At 42.0% G+C, this 22,477-nt stretch overlaps 1 protein-coding gene across 2 annotated transcripts in view; it reads left to right on the forward strand.

Annotated features, from left to right (window-relative positions):
- The first annotated feature begins 12,854 nt into the window (after positions 1-12,854).
- Positions 12,855-22,477, forward strand: part of FBXO30 (F-box protein 30) — a 222,799-nt gene continuing 213,176 nt past the window's right edge. The window contains exon 1 of one of the 2 annotated variants that reach the window (XM_044068774.1): positions 12,855-13,125. In XM_044068774.1, coding sequence (XP_043924709.1) covers positions 13,120-13,125 — 6 coding nt within the window. In that variant the 5' untranslated portion in view covers positions 12,855-13,119. The remainder of the gene's footprint in view (positions 13,126-22,477) is intronic. The other variant, XM_044068781.1, reaches the window with a different exon arrangement.

A 22,477-nucleotide genomic window follows, 5' to 3' on the forward strand; every position in this document is an offset into this window, starting at 1 on the left:
TAGCAGCGATAGGCCCTGATCTCTCGGATGTGTGTCTGCCTGTTATGTGTCTGTTAATGTGTATATGAAGGTATATCACACTACATATTGTCCATATACACCCATTACATCCCCCATTAGCATACTGTACATGTCTGGGGATGTTCTGCATGCAACATGTAACCTGGGACACACCTCACCCTAAACGCTGTGTGGTGTGTGCAATGTAAGCCACAACTTCAGTACCACTACATATGTAGCTAGGGGTCTAGTCCCATTGTTGGCAAGTAACAGTGTGCATGTAAGTGGATGGGTCTACATCAGGTTGCAGGGTATACACACCCCAGCAGGTCAACTGTCCATGTGGCACAGGCAATAACCGTTATACTAACCTGTGACGTGTTCAACTATACCCCAGATATATCACAGCCATGGTGTCACCACAGTGCCATACCCCATTGTGGAATATGACTGCAGACCATCCTCGTTCTGACACATGTACACCTACAACACAAATCGACAACATTATAGAGACCACAATCAACCAGTGTTACTAACAGCTGTAATGCATCATTGTTGGATGGCTACACTACCTGACATATATGCATTGCACTTCACTCCTTACTTGTTACTCTGCAGTACTGTGGTACACTGTAGTACAGTCACAGTGTGCATCAGAACCATATTAGACTGTCCCTGCATTGATGGTATGGATGACAGGGATGTGGCACAGGTATCATCATATGCACAGGGTGTGTTGTTGGTTTGCCAGAGGCTGAGGGTGGGCCATACATTGGATACCATATGTGTGGGTGAGGGGTGTACTGAGGTGAGGTGGGAGTGGTGATGTGGTGTGTGTAGGTATGGGGTTGCCCTAGGTGTGTTTGTATAGTGTGTGGGTATGTATGCACACAGTTCTGCCATGTGGCTGCCCTACACAGGTGTTTATGGACAGCTACAGACCATACCTGGCAGGGGATGCAGTTCACTGCCTCCGGCCATGGACACATGGACTGTGCCTGTCAGGAGTTCCATGGGCATGTCCAGGTACAGGCCTAGATGTGCTACTCTCACCTGCCGATGACAAATGTCCAGTGGTACAAGGTCTCTCCTGGGACTGGCCAGGACCACATGCACGTGGCCTGCTGTGGTGTGGACAGCACCCCCCCCCTGCACTGCCGGGGCTGGTACTGCCACTACAGGAGCCCCTTGATGTTGTAGCATGTCCACGTTGACTGCCAGCTGTTGGTGTTGCTGGCCTACGTCCATCACAGCACCCCCACCACATGTTCAAGCATGGACATACCACGGACGATGAGGGCCATCATCTCACCATGCAGTCTATCCATGAGCTCGGTATAAGCACGGATGGCACCAGACAGTTCACGGATGTTGTCGCTTACAGACGTGAGAGCAGCCCTCTGCAGCCTCAGGTCCTGTCTGGTGTAACGTTCCATACATGCCTGCACTGGCATGACAGCCTGAAATATGCACCTGCTGGTACCAGCTATGTCGCCTCTGCCAGGGGCATGATGTCCAGCGGCCCTACCACGAGCAGCCTGGAATATCTGCCTATGTGGTGCCCTGCCAGACATCCAGCTATGCCTGCTGCGACCAGACACAGTAGGCATGGTTACCACACTTTCCTCTGCACTGCCACCAAACACCAGCTGTCCCTCTGCTATGGCCACTGGTGATGGGGTATTTATAGGCACTGAAACTGTGTGCAGGGTTGGGGTGGCTAAAACGGGGATATAAAATGATGGTGCAGTGTCGGCCCCTGACAACCCCACCTGTGCCTCAACAGTACTATCATCATCTTCGGTGTCTCTATGGACACCAACATCAGACTGCATACAGGAGGGACCATGACCCCTCGCCACCTGTGGGGAAAACAATAAACGCACTTTAAAACCTGTACAGCATTGCCTAACAGTACACACACACCGCCATAATACCTACCCATCAGTGACTTTACAGACAGTCCCACAAATATGTCCATGTGTACCCCATCCTGCATCACACTTGGTAACATACACACACTGATACCATTCATTAACATATCACTCCTCTAAATGCCTACACAAGCGATCACAACACAAGACCTGTTACTACAGTACTTGCCTGATCTGTGTGTAGTGGTTTTAGATGGCCTCACTGCTGTCATTCGGTGTTCACCCTGCGTATATCCAGACATCATGAGCATGGCCCCTATATGTGTGGGCTGTGTTCTATCCATAACATCACGCACTGGTGTGTCATGTGTATGTAATGCTCAGTACATGCCAGATATACTGCTCAATCAGCCTATCATGTGACACCTGTAATATCTGGATACACTCCCTGTTGTTGACTAGTACTTCCCCGATGCATCTGTAGTGCTGCATACGAGGGTTGTAGGTGACCTGTCTGCTGAATGCGATATTAAGGTTGTACCTGGTGTCTACCTTCCCACTCAATACCTGTTTAATGCTGCAGACCATATTATACTAGCTGTCCTGTGATTACACATGACAAGTATTCCTGGTGTGTAATGTGGCAGTCCATGTCCATATACTGCATGATCCCAGAGGGAGGTACTGCTGTATGAACACCCCACAATCACATATGTGCATACATGGCCAGCCACACAAACACACATGCATCCTACATGCATCAACCTCCCTCCAGTTCACCAGAGTGCCCCTGGAGACTAACTACCCACCAGGATGTACACACACACATACAGGTGAGGTTGCACAATGATAGTACACAGTCCTCCTATTACCCCTTTGTCAACATGCATAACATATGGTACCCAACAGCATGCAGTGCAGCTATAGTCAATCCATGCTAACAACAGTATACATGTGTGAGATGCATGTGCTGTGCCACTAGGTGAAGCCCCTTACCCTGGATACCACTGCACCCATGTACACAGTATTGCTGTACACCTGTACTGCACCCTGCCATGTACTGTGTACCACACCTCACAGGTGTACAGCCCACTGCTGAATGTGTACTACTGTGTCGGTTATGTCAGCCATAATGCTCACAAATATTTTCCAGCAACACATACCTGGGATGATATGTGGACAGATGTCATTTGTGAATGCCTGATGTCTGATTCACAGCTCTCAACATCAGCAGACCATGTATAACCAATCCAATACTCTTAAACTGACAACCATCAGAGCATACCATGGCTATGGGGGGTATACACACCCTTATTGATATGACGCACCCATCCTTGATCTGCCATGGGACCACATATCTTAACAGTACATGAGCCCGATATGACACATGCCCTGTACTTTCACATGCAGTGTCTACAGAATGTGTTAGGTGTATGGATGCTGACCGTGATGCATACACACCGTGAGGGCATGTGTGTGCACACCCTTATCATGATGGTTTGTCGCACCTCTTGTGTGTACTACAGCAGTCACAACTCCTGGCAGGGTTATACCAGTGTGGGCCATCTGCATTTGCCAGTGTATGTTCAGTCTGCCCTACACGTCCCCCTAATCTGCATGATTGCAAGGTCTACTCATGTGCACATACCTTGGTGTTCACACACTGCTGTCACTACTGCTGTGGGGTTAGGGTTACAGCTGCCAGAGGTCCTGAACCTGACTATGTGCAGATAAAGCCATTCTTAGCATCCTTAGGATCCCTGCTGCAGTGCACTAGTGTGTTATGTTGACACCCCTCCCCCTCCTTCAGCCTTTTTGCAGATGCATAACAAGTAAGCCCTACACGTGTCACTTTGCAGTGTCCCATACACTGAATACCACATGTTACAGCCTAGTCCCAGCTGATAATGTGGACCACTGTAAAGCCTTATGCATTTTAAGGGTCGGCCAGTATTGGATGGAGAGTTTCTGTTGTCCCACACAACTGTCAGTTGTCTGTAGCTATCCCGGTAGCCCACTCCACTCCCCTGTATATATGTGGCAGGTCTATACATATGCTACCACTGTCTACTACCCAATTCATTTCTTGTAAAGAAGAGTGACTTACCTTGTGCCATCAGCAGTTGAGATAACAGTGCTTCATGGCTGTCTCTGCCGAATGCATGCCATACACAGCCAATACAAGGTAAGGTGCAAGATGTGTGGTGTGGCTGGCATCCTTTTCACTAAGTGTGTGAGTCAGAGTGAGGTGTCAGTCCCTAGGTTGTTAGTGCATGTGCTATGCGTTGCCTCTTTGCTAATGCCAGGGCATACTGGGCACATCTATGTCTGTTTACTGGGATAAGCTCAGGAGTTTCCTCCTCTGAGTTCCCCTGTGGCTGTGGGGACCTTGGCACTGGTGGGGGTTTGTGTGTCCCTCCCTGTGATGTTCCCGCCACAACTGTTTCTACAGGATCATACTGTGCAGCATGGCACATACTGTGAACATGTGTGCATATGTGGCTGGCGGTTATACCTTCATATGTGCAAAGGCATATTGCCGAATGGGCATATCCTCAAACCGCTGCGCCAAATTTTATTACGCCGGCGTCCCTAAATGTCATAAAAGTATCAACATTCCCAATCGTTCCACTGCTGAAACAAGTGCTACCATGGGTCAAAAAGGGGGCGAGATTTTGTAATTCGCCACTTCTGGTTTTGAGGTTTTCAAATGTAGTGGTTCGTAGTTCGCTGCAGCAGTGTCGCAGATGTGGCCGAACATATGAAGGTATACTGGCTAGAGAGTGCTGCAGGGCTTCACCAGATGTATCAAGGTAGCGGAACCGTGACTTGAGCAGCCCAAACACACGCTCTATGATGTTCTTAGTTTGTGCATGTTCCTCATTAGGTGTGTGTGTATTTCTGATGGGTGTCATCATCCATGGTTCCAGTGTGTAGCCAGCATACTCCAGTAGATGGCCGTATGAGATGTCCCCCGTGGCAAATGTCTGTTACAGCTGTGAGGCATGCCAGATGTGGGAGTCGTGATAGCTACCAGCACACACATTCATGATAATGCCCTGGGCATTGCACACAGCCTGACAGTTGGAGTGATAACATTTGCGGTTGATGTAGACCCTACCCTCTTCACCGGGTGGTGCTCTGATGTGCACGAGTGAAGTCTATGGCACTCAGTACCTCAGGGTAGTGTGCTACATGGTGAAAGAGGACCATATTGCTGACCCTCTCCTCAGGGGTGTGAGGAAAATAAATGTGTTCACTGGCATGTGCTTGCATGGCATCCAGGAACTGATGGAGTACCCTGGATGCAGATGCCTGTGAGATCCCAATTATATCCCCCGTTGGTCTTTGAAAAGTACCTGTAGCTAATATTCTAAGGGCTACACATACCTTTGTTTCCACTGGGATGGGTTCCTCTCTGTTGGCTCTGAGTTGAGGGTGGCAGACCTCAGTGAGTTCTTGTAGTATGTCCCTGTCCACCCCATAGCGCTCTACAATCTTCAGCTCATGTAGTACCTGGAAGGTCACCCTGGGCCTGAACACTCTTCTCCTCAGTCTGGGCCTATTATCAGCATCATCATCTTCACTGACCTCAACCACATACAGATGTAGCAGAACAGCAGAAGCCTCTAGCATTTTGTCAGCTAAAGTTCCCAAGTGTGTACTCCAATGGTGCAGAATATGTGTGTGTGGGAAAATCAGATTGTAGGGTGTATGCATACTTTATAGTGGTAGTGGTATAGTGCAGTTGCAGCTTGTGTGATTGGCTCACTATGCTGCATTTCACCTTATAGCGCTTATCAGTCATTTCTACCTAATTGGCTTTTCCAAGCAATTTTTTTTCCCTATTTCTTTCACTGCTAAGCTGTGCTGCACGCCGTGCAAACCCGTGCAGCTAGTGTAAACAGTGCTCAGCAGTTTTGACCCTCCCACAACTACGGCCAGGGTTAGCTTTTCTTAAACTAGCTAAAACATTCTCAGCAGCATCAAACACACACCCTGTACTTAGCTGTACCCCGGATACTGCACCACACCAGGGGCTGTATCCTTAGCAACCAGTGTCACCTGCCTTTGTATGACTCTGCCTGCTGAGCACTATAATGCAATACTTTTGCAAGTGTCGCATTTTCATTAAGTTTTTATTTGTTTTACATAACGGCATGCTCGCACGTTGTTGTGTGCCACTTAAACTTTATATATATATATATATATATATATAAATATATATATATATATATATATATATATATATATATATATATATATATATATATATATATATATATATATATATATATATATATATATATAGACACACATACACACACACACACACATATATATATATATATATATATATATATATATATTAAAAATTATATTTTTATTACTTTGCATTGTTTTTTGGAATTACTGGCCATAGTTTTGGATTTGTATGCCTGCTGTGCACTGTCCATCCTTTTTTTGGACTTTTTCAGTCCCTGTTTAAGTTTTACAGTCTGGTACATGGTTTCCAACCTCATACATTTCCTACACTGACACAGCACCTACACGGATGCCTTTCTGCTCGCTGAATTGCAAATTCACCTCATTTGCATGGTTTTCACCAGCTTATGAGGTGATTTGCATGTCCGCACACTCATGCACGCCCCAGTCCTGTTTCCTGGATTATTTGGCAGCCATGTTCGGGCTGCAATACTATTCCTACACTAAAAATCTCTCCGTGTATGGTTTACTGAATTCCACCCATAATCTTATGCAAAACCATTTGACTACAAAAAAGGGATGACATTTGTGCTAGAAACATGAATGTAGCTTCAGATACTGCTAATGACCTGAGAACACTTCAGTATGAACTTATAGTACCATTTTATCCGCTGTTCAACAGGTAATTTATGTAAGGGAAGATTCCTCAAGATTAGACATATAAACTTGCTAAATCCATCTGTAAGAGAAAGGGGAATAAGACAATCCCAGAATCATACAGACTCATAAGTTTACTTTCTTATTTTTGAAAAAATAATGGAGAAGGTTACTTTGGATCCATTATTGTCAACATTGGAAAGGTATCTTCATGTGTATACTGAAAACAGATTAGTAATTACTTGTAACATGATGTTCTGTAAAAATATTAATGCAAGGTATAAATGAAAAATTGTGGTGTGATTAATTTATACAAACTTAACTTCAGCCTTTGATATGGTTATACACAAAACACTGATTAATAAAATAGAACAACTAAGTATTAATCTAATCTTAGGATGGATAGTTGCATGGCTTGAAAATAGGATATGGTAGGTATCACACAGCAATTGGACAGGTGATATTCGAGGCTACAGTCAGGGCATCCCACAGGGCTTTATTCTAGGCCCATACTTGTTTAGGTTGCATCTTTCAAATCTATATCTTGCATCTGAGGTGTTCTGTAGTCTGTATGCTGGTAAGTTGAAAATGGACAGCTAGGGCATGTCTCCAAAAGAACATGACTAAAATTGCCATTTGGACACAGGAGAATAATATGATGATAAGTACATCAAAAACTAAGCAAATTAAATTTGGAGACATAGTAAGTGGCAAATATTTAATACAGCACACAGTAATTGGAACTGTGGATTCAAAGAGCTAGGTGTATGGTTCTAAGTATTTCTGATTATATGAATTGGTCGATGACAGTTATAAAACTATGGGCTGTATAAAAATATTTGTAAAGTCTAGCAGATCAGAAATCATTGTTTGTAAGTTACATTAGACACACATTAGTGCATGGAATAATAACATGGAAAGCTTATATAAGAAAAGTAGCATAATTCAATTGGAAAGAATATAGTTGAAATACACCAGGGGCATCCATGCATGTGAAAGTTTAAGTTGTTTTGAAATATTAAAATATCTGAATTTGCACAGTGTCTCATATAGATAGTTTAGTGGAGACTTTATTCTAATATATATGGCATTCAGAGGTATCTACCTCTGAGAATCAACCCTTTTCCCATTTTTCTTCATTGGGTTGGGGTGTCATGACAACTTTCACCATCATGCTCTATTCAGTGCCACCGCCTACTATCTCTGACACTCATGCCTGACTGTCACAGGTCTTCTCTTACACAATCATACCTCTTTGCTAGATGCCCTGGTTTCCTCTTGCCTTCTTCCTGGCTGTCCTAAATCTTCTTCTCCAGATTGTCTTTGGCTTTTCTGTATATGTGCCCAAACCACCAGAATCTGTTCTTTTTGACCTTTTCTGCTATTGGAGCTACTTTGGCTTCTGCTCATGTCTTTATTTCTTCATCTGTTCCACAGTGTGCGTCCTACCACACATCTCAGGTACTTTTATCTCCATCACCTGTAGCTTCCTCAACTGCTCTCTATTTACTGTCCAAGTTTCTGTGCTATGCAGTAGTACTGACCACACCTTACTTTTCAGCGTCTTTGGCAGTCTTTTGTCATATACACCTGACACTTTCTGCCATTTGGCAGCAGCTCCTCTGCTACTAGCTTTGATCTCCTCATTTGGACTTCCCTTTTGTTCAACCACCCCTCCCACATACCTGAAGCTGTTAACCTGTTCCACTATTTTTAATTCTATCTCAATTCCCAATTTCTTTTGATTTCCTCCCATTTGCTGCCGTTACAACTGTCTTATCTATATTCAGTTTCATCACATGTGCCTTTAGTTTTGCATTCCATTCTTCTCTTTTGCTCAAGTTCTAGCACAGTCTGCCTTTAATCTCACATCATCTGCAGAGAGCAGCTTTGTTGATCTGTCGGTCTGATATACTTGCTTATGTAGTCCATCACTAGTATGAACAGCAGTGGGCTTATTGCTGGACTGTGATGCAGACCCACTCCCACTGGGAACCGCTCTGTAAGACTGAATACTGTTCATACTCAAGTCATTGTGTCCTTATACATAGCTTGCACTAATTCTACCAATGCTTCTGTGATTTCAAACCATTGCAGAACTGCCCAAATCAGCTTTCCTGGGACCTTGTGATATGCTTTCTCCAGGTCTAGGAATGCCCATTTGGACTATGTCTTCATCTCTAGCTTCTTCTCAGCTACCGTTTCATTGCAAACATTGGGTCAGTTATGCTACATCCCGATCTGTAGCTGAACTGCTCATCTCCTATCTTACAGTCTACTATTCTGTATATTCATTTATCAATTACCATTTCCAGAACTTTCATGCAATGTGACAGGAAGTTGATACCTCTGTACTGTCCACAGTTGTGTGTCCCTTTGTTCTTGAACAATGATACTAGTATGCTTATTTTCCAGTGATCTGGGATATATTTTTATCTCCACAGTGCTAGGAGTACCCTCAAGAGCCATTTCTCCCCTCTATCACCCAGCATCTTTACCATATCTGCTGTGACCTCATCTGAGCCTGCTGCTTTCCCCAAATTCATTTTCCTTAGAGCTGATCTTACTTCTGCTATGGTGAGCTACTCATTTTCTCTCATCATAGGCTGGGGCAGTACAGTTTTGAGGGGTTTTCTTCATTCAGAAGCTGATGGAAGTACTCCTTCCATCTGCCCTTGATGTTCTATGGACTGGTGAGCAGGATGTTGTTGCAATCCGTTATGAAGGGTGTCCTATCTTCTTTATCTGTCTTTGCCTCGCAACCTGATACAATTTCTTTGTGCCATCTACCGACTCACTTTCCAAAAGATGGTAGAGTGCCTTTGATGCCTAGTTTTTTGCTACTGCAACTCCTTTATTAGCCTCTTTGTTAGCCAACCAATATTCCTTCCTAGCATGGGCCATCTTTTCTATCTCCCACTTTTTCCTTGTACTTTCTTTTTTTTATGACTTTCTGCACTTCTGCATTTAACCATCAGCTTGCCTTATGTACCTTATTTCCATACCTGGCTCGGCTGTTTATCTGTTCTGTAGTCCTCGCACATGCTGTTTTGTGCCACTGCCATTCTTCTTCAACTCCACCTATTTTCACTTCTTCTTGAAGAGCTAGAGGCTGAGCCCAGAGTAATTCCTTGAACTGATGTACTTTCTCTCCAGTCAACTTCCAGGTCTTCAGCCTGGTCTCAGCTGACCTTATAGACTTCTCTAACCACTGGCTGCAGCTGATTGCGCCAACCAGTGGTTTATGCTGTGGGTTGACTGTTTCACTGGGGATGATTTTGCAACTGCTGACTCTACCCCAGTGCCCTTTCCTTACTAGGAGGAGGTCTACCAGAGTGGCATGCTTCCTATTCTTGTATGTGACCTCGTGACAGTCTCTTTGTGAACCATGTGTTAGCTACTATCAAGCCATTTGCCAGACAAAAGTCTAGAATAGCCTCTCCTCCTTTATTCCTGTTGCTCCACCCATATGGACCCAGGCAGTCCTCAGATCCAGTTCTATCTGAGCTGACAAGTGCATTGGACACCCATTATCAATATCAATTAATGTTGTCCTGTTTTATCTAGTAGGTCCTGAAACTGCTATCTGAAAGCAATATTTCCCTTACTATCACAACCCTGTTGTGGGGCATAAACTGAGATTATGGATACTACCCTGTCATTAGGTTGGAGTCTGATTTCCATGAGTCTATCACTAATTCTGATGACATCCCTCACTGCTTTCTGAAGCATCTCCCTCACTACAATTCCCATATCGTTTCTAACCTGTCTTGTGTGAATGTTTCAGATTATTAGAGTAGCAGGGAATTGTCAGACAATCTGTGTGTATAATATTATATAGGAATGAGAATTGTATTAATTGGTTCTCTGACAGAGTAGCTGATGCATGGAATAAACTGCCAAAGTAGATTAAAACAAGCACTAGCCTAGATATTTTTACAAACAACTTGGGCAGTGATTATGAGAATTACTGTTCTGGTATATTGGCAAGCTAGAAGGGAATTATTGCCTGTGCCTAAAATATTTGTTTGTATGTAAGCATGTATGTAGGGGAAAGAAAAGAAAGTAGAAGGAAGGGAAATGTTCTTGAGAAAGACAGATATCACAGAAAAGTCTTCAAATCTAAGGTTAAGGGAAAGATGCAAAAATGGAAATCCACAAAAATGGATATAGACTAAAAATACAAGTATTGCACATGTTTATACTGCTACAATTCTGGAGACATGCTTTGAGGTTGTCAGGGGTAGAGCCTTTGAAAAAGGTTAACAGCTATGTAGGTTTTATATATTAGAGACAGAGGCTTGAGAGAGACTGGGAGTGTAATGGAAAACAGTTACAAAATCTGCAGAAAATGTGGGGGGGGGGGCTAGAAGCTCTGGACTTGACAGTAATACAAGATTGCATTGCGAACAGACAGTCTGGTGGATTTGGAAAATAAAATGGATTGGAAGGGAATGATAAAGGAAAGGGGGAAAATAGGAAGGTAAGAAGGGATATTCAGACACATTTCTGGAAATCCCAGGTAAGAAATAGTTACCATGGATAAAGGAAGTTCAAAAAATGTTTCCCCTGCAATGGCAAAAAACAGAATTAAAGAAATGCAGGGGAAGGTTGACATCTATAAGGGATCGAAGCAGGAAGAGGATAGGAAATCAGTTACCTGGAGACAGAAGACAGAGCAAAATAAGTTAAGGTTTTGCCCTCTGATTCTAATAGAAGAAAGACTGCAATCATGGATAGAGTTAAAAGTGGAATTTCAATTATAAGATAAGTTGGAATGGGAGCATCAAGGGGTAAGAGGATGATGGTGAACAATAAAACAGGAACTGTGGAAAAAGAACGAAGGAAGAACCAGCACTGGTGAAGGAAATATGATATAAGAAGTGTGGAGAGTAAACCTACTGCTCGACAGGGGCACAGAAAAATAATTTTCTTGGGTGGCGAAAGCTAGGTAACTTTTTTGGCTAGGCTTACATAGGGCCGATAGGCTGGTATCTACCTATGAGCCTACTTACTAAAGGGGCACTGAAAGTATTGAACAACTGGTTAAGAGCAGGAGTGAAAATGAATGGCGAAATTACAAGTACCATTATAGAGACAAGAGAATGGGCGTGCATGATGAAACTACCCAGATATGTGTCTATAGATCATAAATTCAAAATATTTGTGTGGAAAATTATTTTATACCCTGGCCAAATTACCAATAGTTTTCTAAAAATAATGGGGATGTGTCAGGGAGAAAAGGGTACCTGGACATGTGTCTTCTGGGTCTGTAATAAATTAGAGGTGTTCTGAAGGCAAATTTAACAACTGATAAAGGATATATTTCCAGACTTGAAGGAAGTGATAAAACCTTTTTTTGCTAGGACATAACATTAAAATCTAAGAGTTGTTACATCTAATATTTCCACACAAATATTTTAAATAAAGCAGTTACAGAGAAGTGAGAAAACTGAAGCATATGGCTATGTTTAAAAAAGGCTCAAGGGCTGTTAACCTAGTAACCTCAAATGATCCTGTAAGTTCGGCTTCTATGCTCACGTTCAAAGACTGTAATTGTGAATGGCCGTTAAAGGTCTAGGAGGACACTTAATTGGTAACAGGAAAAAAAGCAATGCACGTGGATGGGTTATATCAGGTTCTTCCAAGCCTCAAACAGCTACCCAACGGATATGAAAAACAAACGAATCCCCCAGACAGTCATGTTGATGACGTAACTCCGGTATCACAAAATAAATAAATAATAAAAATATATAACCACCTCGTCACCAACATGCCCGCCATCACTTCCATCGGACACATTTTACGGAATACTGAGTCTTAGTTTTCTTTGGTGCACTTATATGAATAAGCAAAACTGGAATGAAACGTCATGGCTGCCCATCCAAATTTGGTCACACTGAAAAACGTGCAATCACTATGACTAAGAGCAGTGCAAGTTTACAAAAAAGGCAATGCTGCAATTTTACAGCAAGACAAATAAATTAGTTATACACATACTACGAAAAAAGCAACTTTCTTTAGCAAAAAAATAATCATATTAATTAACACGCAACTACCTTTGCAATCATATAGTGATAAATAATCCTATCCCACTAACCAGCGAGCTAACCCACAGTTCTAAGTTACTAGCTGTTTGGCACATGACCTTTCACCCAAACGTCATGACGTTCGGTAAAACGTCACGAAGAGGAAAGAATACCAACATAGAAGAAAATAAAATTACAGAAAAGGAAACGGTAGTAGAATCCACCTAGGGAATCGGCGAACTGTCAGTTTAGGGTTTAGTAAGAGTCCACGGTACAACAGCGATTTTCTTTTTTTCTCTTCATGGTGAGCTTGAAGTTGGCACTATAAGAGACACCGGTAGGATTGAATTTCTATGAAAGTAAAAACTTTTTTAAGTTCCTTTATTGTATTTAAGAGACGTGCAGTTTGTCATTGGTGATCGCTTTTTCAAACTTCATAAACTAAGTTTTCTGTTTAATTAGTAGATGACTGCAGGGAAAAGGTCCGCAGTATTCATATGAAATCAGTGTTTCTGGCTAGCCTGATGACCCTGTAGCCGGCCTCCGGTATTTTCTTAGAAACCAGCAAGCTGTGTGCTTCACACTTCGTGGTTATTTATCGTAGTGATACACGTAGATTTCTAGCTATTTGGAGAGCTATCATTTTGGACTGACGTTGTCAATTATTAATGGTTTCTTATTTGGTTGAAAGGTTGCTCTTAAGAAAAATGTTTAAAATTCCAATGTGTTGCTGCGTTCAGAACTTTTATGAAAACGTCGCTCCTTTACTTATGCCAGTGGTTAAATTTAATTCTTGATTAACTGGATACCGTACAGTACCGAACCATTTATTTATGCCTACATGTTATAACTGTGTTTGTTAGCATAAAAACTGCGACAAAATAAGATATTTAAAACTGAAATGTATGATTTAACGTTTGAGTGAGTGATTGCAAGATATATATTTGTTTGGGAAGGGTACAACTGGCTACCCAAAAATGGTAATACAATACGGGACGAAATAGGTGTATTGTAGAAAGCAGGTAAGTGATAGCAGATGATAGAATGCCATTGTAAATAACTGTATCGCAAAAACTGTTTGCTGGGTGTCCCTGTACAAGAGCAACGGTCATATTTGTAGTAAGGATGCTGCATTTCTAGAAAGGATTTTGAAGGCACGTGTAAAACGATATTTGATAGGATTTCGTGACCGAGATTAATTAAGGGAATCTTGTTCAATTCAGAAAGAAATAAGATCAGTGCTACTGGAGGGATCTAAGCAGTTGCAGGCATTGCCCCAAGTGTAGTGAGAGAGAGCAGGTGGATGAATTTAGGAAAGGATTCTAAGCAACTCTAAACAAAAGAACTGTGAGTATTTGGAAAATTGGAATATCTTGCAGTGAATATTTGGAATACCTTGCCAGTGGCTGTGTTATCTGTTAAAAAGTATTTTTATTTAAACGATTTTGGACGTGTGTGTGAGATATAATAAACACACACACACACACTGTATTAACCTGTTGGTGCCAGAAATCTGGACAGAATCAAAAATAATGGGGGACAGAGGTCCCAAAAATAGGGGCTGATTTTAAATATTGCTCTTATAAACTTAGAAAGTTGCCAGAATAACAGGTTTTGCATTGACATGGATTTTCTGAAGGATGTGAAACATGAAACTCAAATATCTATAGATTTTATGAGGAACAGACCAAAAATATGAGCCAAAAATTTGGATTTTGCAATGGACAGTTGAGAGGTGTTGTGCGTATATTTACGTATACACACACACACACACACACACACACACTGGAGAATGGGGAGATGATAGACAAGAGTGTGTGTAATGGGTGCACACTTTACATCTAAACAAACTGTTTAGATTAGCATCTTATTTTTCGTCAGTGTTGTATATATCTATGCTAATAGTGACAGCATTAGTGTCATAACTAGGTGTGTTATGTATTGTCGTAATATACTGGTTTGTTCTAACAAAAATACAGTGATAAGTAAAAGCAGATATGTATCACCACTCTGCCAACCTAACCAAAATAAGTAAATCAACTTTAATTACCATTTACTAGCATCAGCAGACTCTAGAGCTCTTAAATAGCACTGTATTCTCACTTATTTCGGTATATTCACACTTATTTCAGTAGTACAGTCCATATTCAAATTCAGAAAGAATAAAGTAAAAGACGTGTACTGTAAATATTGTATATTTGTACAGAAGCCATACAAATGATTTCTGTATGGTGGTTTTTCATGTATAGGTGGCTTGACAAAAACTGAAAAATGTGTTGATTCCTGTTTTTAACAAATCTGTGTAACTTTGGCAGGGCACAATGACAGGGTAATGTAAATGCTGTACTGTATGCAAGAGCTCTCTGCATGTTACGTAATATTGTTAAGCAAAAAGACAGAAATGTATATTTCCCAAATTACATAAAGTAAACTGAATAATTAGAATGTGATAGTAAGATACAGGAAGCACATATAACTGTGCTTTCAGCTGTTTGAAAATTTTTTTTAATCTATTTATTTATTTTTGTAAATACCCTGTGTTTTTCTGAACATTTGGCATTGTTTAGGAAAAGCTATTTCCTATGTTTTACACTTGTTGTTTGTTGACAAATACATTGTGTTCTTATAAAATTTAAGTATTAACATTCCATCCAATGAAAGTGGGATAAATCAAACGTGTTAGTATGTTGTTACATACTTAAAAAACATTTTTACTGCAGGAATAGAGAGTTAAATTTTTACTAAAGAAAAACAGATTCCGTCCTACTCCATGTAATATACATTTTCCAAAAATTGTACATCTCCCGTAAAGGCATGGTTAAAACTTTAAACGTATATGGTGCAGTCTGTGTTAGTCTGCACTTTTAGCATGTCATCACAATGTTATCTGAGCTCTTGGTGTTTCATTAACAGTTTGTCTGTATACTCGCCATACTTGGTTTACTGTCTTAAAACACTGCACTCTCAAGACAGACACACATATGCCCAAACCCAACCCTGAACCTAGCTAAACAACTCCCAAACTAAAACTTATAGCAGGGAATAGAATGTCCTTTTCCCCACTGTTGTGCATCCTCTGAGTTTATACATGTTAAGTAGTGGGGGGGGGGGGGGTTGCCTGGTTGCCTGGTTGCCTGGAAAAAAAAATAGTGCTAGATTTGCATGGTGCTTTCATCGCGTCTGTTTTGACTTTTAGGTGTTTTGTGGTCAGTTTTGAATGTTGATTTATTGTGATCAGAGTGTGTGTTTGTGTGTGTGTGTATACACAAATAATTTGTCAGTATGCATATCTAATTTAGTATTTTTATGTACGAGTGTGTTGTAATACACATACACACTCACATGCATATGTAATTTAAAAAACTGTGTATGCGTATGTTCAAAATAAAATTAATTACGTGCACACAAACATAAATTTGTGTATAGTAAGCCTATATATAGGTCCAGTCAATGCCATCTTCCTTAATATTCTTAACTCTGTAGCCCCGCCCCTTCGTACTGTCCAGGTAATGTCCAATATTTCTTCATGGCTGTCCAACGCCACCCATAGTCTAATAAAAAATAGTGACAAAGCATGGAAAACATGGACAAAACAAAGCTCCCTGCTGACCTACAAAAATTTAAAGAACTTAGAAAGCAGGCCAAAAAAGTCTAAATAAAGACGAGACTTCTGCTATAATCCGCCTTCTGCCCTGAGATCCAATCCAAAAAAAATTTTGGAACTCAAAGCAAATTCTGCACCCCGGTAATCCCAGCACCCCCAACTCATATCCAGATCAAACTCCCGAGGATACTGTCTCCACCTTCAACGCTTATTTCATGGACTCCATATCCAAACTACTTAACCCAACCCATCCCACACAAAGCAATATTTCTAATTTTATGGAATCTGTACATAACTTAGACACTACTAACAAATTCTCACTTAAACTTAAACTTGTACCCACCAGCTATATCAAATCTCTGCTCTCCAAACTAAAACCCTGCTCTGCTTCTGTTAACAATATCTCCTCTATGTTTCTTCCGATAGCTGCTGACTGCCTTGCCCTTCCTTTCTCTTTTTTAATTAACCGCTCTGTCTCAGAATCTAAAGTGCCAACCATCTGGAAACAATTCTACACCCTACCCATACACAAAGGAGGTAACTACACGGATATCGCCAACTTCAGACCTATTGCTATCCTGTCACCACTCTCCAAGATCCTTGAAAAATATATTCATAAACAAGTCATGCACTACTTAAGTCAGGAAATTGCGCTTACACCAACTCAACATGCCTTTAGACCCAAACATAGCACCACCACTGCCCTACTATCCTTCCTAAATACCATTTCCCTTGCTAGAGAAAACTCTCCTGCCTATTCTTAGACATGTCAAAGGTTTTTGACACCGTGTCCCATCCTGTTCTACTGCAAAAACTAACCACTCTTAATTTCTTCTCTGCAACCATAGCTGGTTTGCTAGCTACCTCTCTGACAGACTCCAAGCAGTGAAATGGCTTTCTGCTCACACTTTTTTTTCTTCCAGTTAAAATGGGTGTCCCCCAAGGTTCCATCCTTGGACTACTACTTTTTAATATCTTTACCAATTCTCTCTACTCCTCTTGTCCCCTCTCATTAGTCCAGTACGTAGATGACTCTACTGTCATCACTTTTGCTGACTCTCCCCTCTGAGCTCATCTCTACCACACAGTCTACCTTCAACTCTTTTGAACACTGGCTGTCTGAAAATCAGCTAATACTCAACCCCAAGAAATCCAAGTTACTACTTTTTCTACCAAAAAGCCTCAACCATATCAGATCCTCCTTCTCAATACAGTCTATAAATAACACCTTAATCGAGGTTGAATCCAACACAAAGCTACTAGGAGTTATTATTGATGATCAGCTCAAATTCAATTTGCATCTCAACGGCTGTATCCAGAAAACTCATCAGAAAACTCATCGGAAACTAAGTCTTCGTATCCCAACAAAAAATTCTCTCCTGGGAGACTGGTAACTCTCTAATGCCTACCTATTACCTACTCTACTGTATACCTCTCAGATTTTCACTAATCTTAACTCAACTCTCCTTACCAAACTGGAATCTGCCTACAACAAGATAGCTAGATTTGCAGCCCAGCAAACTCGTATGTCCCATCACTGCCTCTCTCTGAAATGGCTAAACTGGCTGGAACTACCACATCTGCTCCTTCTCTCTGAACTCCAGATCATCCATAGCATCTTCTACCAACCTTCCTACTGCTCCACTCTCTCAACTCTAATCTCCCATTATTCTCCTGCAAGACCTCTCCGGAGCTCCACGCAAGACCTCCTATTAACTCATAAACCAAAACCAAAAAAAAAAAACAATTGGATGCAACCTCTACAACTATAACCCCACCAAAGCTTGGAACTGCCTCCCATTGAAGTTGGTCATATAAGCAACTGAAAATATTTAAAGCTGCTACCAGAGAATACCTACAAAGTCAATGGAGCTGTCACTATATTCATCCTCCTTAGGCAAAGTTTAACCATTAATACTACCAGAAGTCCCTGTTCAAACTCATTAGATGAATTGGTCTACTGTTTTGTTATTATGCTGTTTAATAAATAGTGTATGCCTGTATGTAATTTGCCACTGTGTATACATTTCAGTTGTTTCTTTTTCTTTTTTGATACCTCTGCCTATTTTGTAAATTGACTCTCTAAATTTTTCATGTAGACTTAGTTGGAGCTTTTCTCCCTGGGCCTCCACTGAAAAAGGGCTACTAAGCTCAGTCGGACAAACCCGGTCAACAAAAAAAAAAAATATATATATATATATACACACACACATATACAATATAAATTTTATGTGTGTGTATAATTATTTTCTATATATATATATATATATATATATATATATATATATATAAACAATGTATATGTGTGTGTGCTGGGCTAATGGCCCTGGAGCCTATATAAGTCTAACCCAAGAAGATTCCGTGGTGTCATGCCGCCCAAAGTTTGTTCCCAGTGCCCCTGTCAAGCAAGGCCACTGAAGTGATCCCAGAGGTGAACTATTGCCCATCCACTTGTCAAGATTTCTCTTAAAGAGGGCCAGTGAAGTGCTCTGCTTGACGTGAATGGGAAGTTTGTTCCAGAGTATGGGAAGTCTCTGGGTTAGGAACCTGTCCCTCAAGCATGTTCTGTTTTGTTGTGGTAATGAGGTTTAGGTCCCTGGAGCGTGTGGCAGAGGGATTGGGATTTCTTTAGATGCTGCATATCTAGCAGCTCTGGGTCAGACCTGGCTTTATAGGTCAAGCACAGATCGCCTCTTAAGTAGGCGGCGATAAGAGACAGAGTATAGCTGGAGTTTTTTTTTTAGTCTGTCCATATAGAGGATGTGTCTAAGGCCTAAGATCCTTACAGTTGTTGTAGGTGTCTAGTGAGATGCATACCAAATGGGGCGTTGTATTCTATAATAGGTTTAATGAGAGACGAGTACAGAGGGACTATGACCTTTATCGTCCTGGATGAGAAACCTTTTATAATGAGATGTGCCACATAGAAGGACTTTCTGACTGACTACAGTGGCAATGTTATTATTGAAGGAGAGGTTGCTATCAACCTGTGTCCCCAGGTCTCTTATCAAACCTTCATTGTTTAGTGGGCTACCACTTATGTGGCAGTTCATGGGCACCAAATTTTTCCCAAAGGAATGACCATGCACTTTTTGGCATCGAGCTTAAGGCCATGGTTCTGGCACCAGTCATTGGTGTTGGTGAAACCTTTTTGTAGAATGTCTACATCAGTTGGAGAATCAATAATGGCTCTCAGTTTGCAATCATCTGTGAACTTGGTCCGCCAGAGTCCCTTTGTGTTGGCTTGAACTTCAGAGAAGTTGATGCCAAACAGGAAAGGATCGAGGACTGATCCCTGTGGGACACCACTTGTAACTGGTCGTTAGTCAGATTTGGAGTCTGCTACTTTCACAGTGTGGGTTCTATCAGTGAGCCACTAGGCAACCCATCTTGTGACACGGGGGTTTAAGCCTAGTTTAGTGAGTCTATCTATGATTCCTGAGTGAGGGATAGTGTCGAAGGCCTTGGCAAGATCTAGGTAGGCTGTGTGAACTACCTTGCCCTTTTCCACAGCTCTGGTGACAGACTCAAAGTCTGCCAGGTTGAGCAGGCATGATCTACCTTTCGCAAACCCTAACTGCATGGGATCCAGAGTTTGGAGATTCCCCATGTCCTTGTTCCAGAGTATGGGAAGTCTCTATTTATAAGGTCCATGATGATGTGCTCCATAGCCTTGCATATCAGACTCGTCAGGCTAATGTGGCGGTAGTTCCCAGGGTCTGTACTCGCTCCCCCTTTTTGTGGAGTGGGATGATAGCAGTGCGCCATTCGGTTGGAACAAAGCCTGAAATTAGGCTGTCGGTGAACAGGGTACTCTGGTGTGGTGCCAGTTAACTTTGTAATTCGTGTAGAACACAGCCAGGGATATTATCAGGTCCCATTGAAGCTGTATTCTTGCTTTGGACAGTGCGGTTTTACCTGTGTAGCCATGATAATAGGGACTTGACATTCCTCAGGTGTGATAGGCCCTTTAGGGGGTGAAAGGGGAGGTAAGGTTCGCACTGAACCTGTCTGCCAATATGTTGGCAGTGACAGTTGGTTCTGTATATGTATTGCCATTGTGCTGCAACTCGGAGCAGATCTGAGTAATGCCATGTAGATTCTTGACATAACTATAGAATGCCTTGTGGTTGTCTTTAGAATCTGCAGCACTTTTGTTTTCATAGCTAGCTTTAGAGGATTTGATGATGGATCTCCGTTTTTTACTGAGGCTAAGAAGGGAGTTTTTCCAGTCTTGGAACTTCATTTTCTGCAACAGTTTTTTCCTTCTGTTGTAGAGTTTGTTTATGGTGGGGGACCACCAGATTGGCTTCCTTTTTTTTTTTTTGAGGAGAGCGTCTTGGTTCTTTTTGGTATGGCCCATTCTATGCACTTGTGTGTTGTCATACAGTGCATTGGTGTATGATTCCGCAGTCATGCACCTATTTTCCATTTGCATGGGTGTCGTGAAGTTGGCCACCTCTGTTTTTAGAAGCCCAAAATTGGCTTTGGAGAAGTTTTTTTACAGTGGCTTCCTTTAGGGGGGGGTGAGGGTGGAATGTGGATATCCATGGTGATTAGCTTGTGGTCAGATCTGACCAGGGGGAGGAGTTGATTTCTGGTGTAGAGTAACTGTCGCCCATGTTAGTAATGACCAGGTCAAGGATGTTTCTACCCCTGGTGGGGGTATGAATGAGTTGGTCCAGGGCATTGAAATTAATGAATTCCAGAAAACGTTGAGCAAGTGTGTTGATACATGAGTAATTTTCCCAGTTAATGAAGGGGTAGTTAAAGTCTCCCAGTATAAGGTTATTGGGTTGTACCCTAATATTTTCCAGTGTGTTTAAGAATGTGGAGTTTGAGTCTTGGGGGACATGGTGGGGGATCTGTAGCAGGCTACAACCTGGATTGCAGTTTTACCCAGTGTTGTACCTGAAGTATCTCTGATGCGTTATGTTGGGCTACTAGTCTGGAGGTGTGCATATCCTTTATGAATATGGAGACACCACCGCCTTTAGTGCTTCAGTCCAGGTTTAGGGGCCTAAAAGTGTCGTATGAATTATAGCCTGGTAGTGCTGAAGTGCTCTCTGGAGCTTTGAGCGAGTGCATTTTGAGATGTAGACTTCTGGCTGTGAGTAGCATAAACCTCAGATTTTGTTTGCTTGTAGCTGTTATGGTGGTAATTTTGTCTTCAGGATGTTGCCTAAAAAAGACACTTTAGGGGTGGCAAGAGCCTTGGCCAGTATCCGGAATCCCTCAGGTGACAGGTGCAGGCCATCTCTGGCGAAGCATTGAGGTCTGTCGATCATGTCATCCTAGGCAAACAGATACTGAATCCTCTTAGAATGACACCAGAAACTTAGCCAATTGTTGAAGTCAGTCATTTTCTGCTTGTACTGTGGTATCAATTTGGGTGATGGTAGGATGCTACTCAGAGCTAGGGTCATACCTGCCTGGGCTACAAGATCCGAGAGCACCTCTGTCTCTCCATATAGTCCAGGAGGTACGTCTCGGGTCATTCACACCAACATGGACAATGACAGAGTCATATTTGTACCTGTTGTGGAGTGACCCAAGTGCATGCGTTATAGGTTCATAGGTTTATACTAGGCTATCTGCCCTAAGGCATTTATAAGCCTAGCCCAAATATTTGTGGCTTACGCCACCCCTTATATGAAAAAATACTGTGCCCATTAGTTTGTTGTGCCTCTGTCCAGCAGTGACACAGAGATGATTCCCGGGGTAAACCTACGATCTCCCATCCACAGGTCTAGATTTCTCTTGAACAGAGTCAGCGAGGTGCTCTGCCTCACATGGACCGGGATTTTATTCCACAGCATAGGGAGTCTCTGAGTGATAAATCTATCCCTCCAGCACGTCCTATTTATATCCGTGCTAAGGTTTAAGTCGCTTGCTCTAGTGGTTTTGGTGGATTTGGATTTTTGAGGTGGAGCATGTCCATTAATTCCGGGTTGGACATGGCCTTGTATGTCAGGCACATGTCACCTCTGAGCAGACGGTATGCGACTGAATAGAGCTGGAGTTTCTTCAATCTGGCAGCATATGACAGATTTTGGAGTCCCTTTATCCTTTTGGTGAGGAACTTTTGGGGTCTCTCCAATTGCTGC

The sequence above is a fragment of the Protopterus annectens genome, chromosome 1.part0 (genome assembly GCF_019279795.1).
Source record: "Protopterus annectens isolate FY-2018-M chromosome 1.part0, PAN1.0, whole genome shotgun sequence".
Lineage (NCBI taxonomy): Eukaryota > Metazoa > Chordata > Ceratodontiformes > Protopteridae > Protopterus > Protopterus annectens.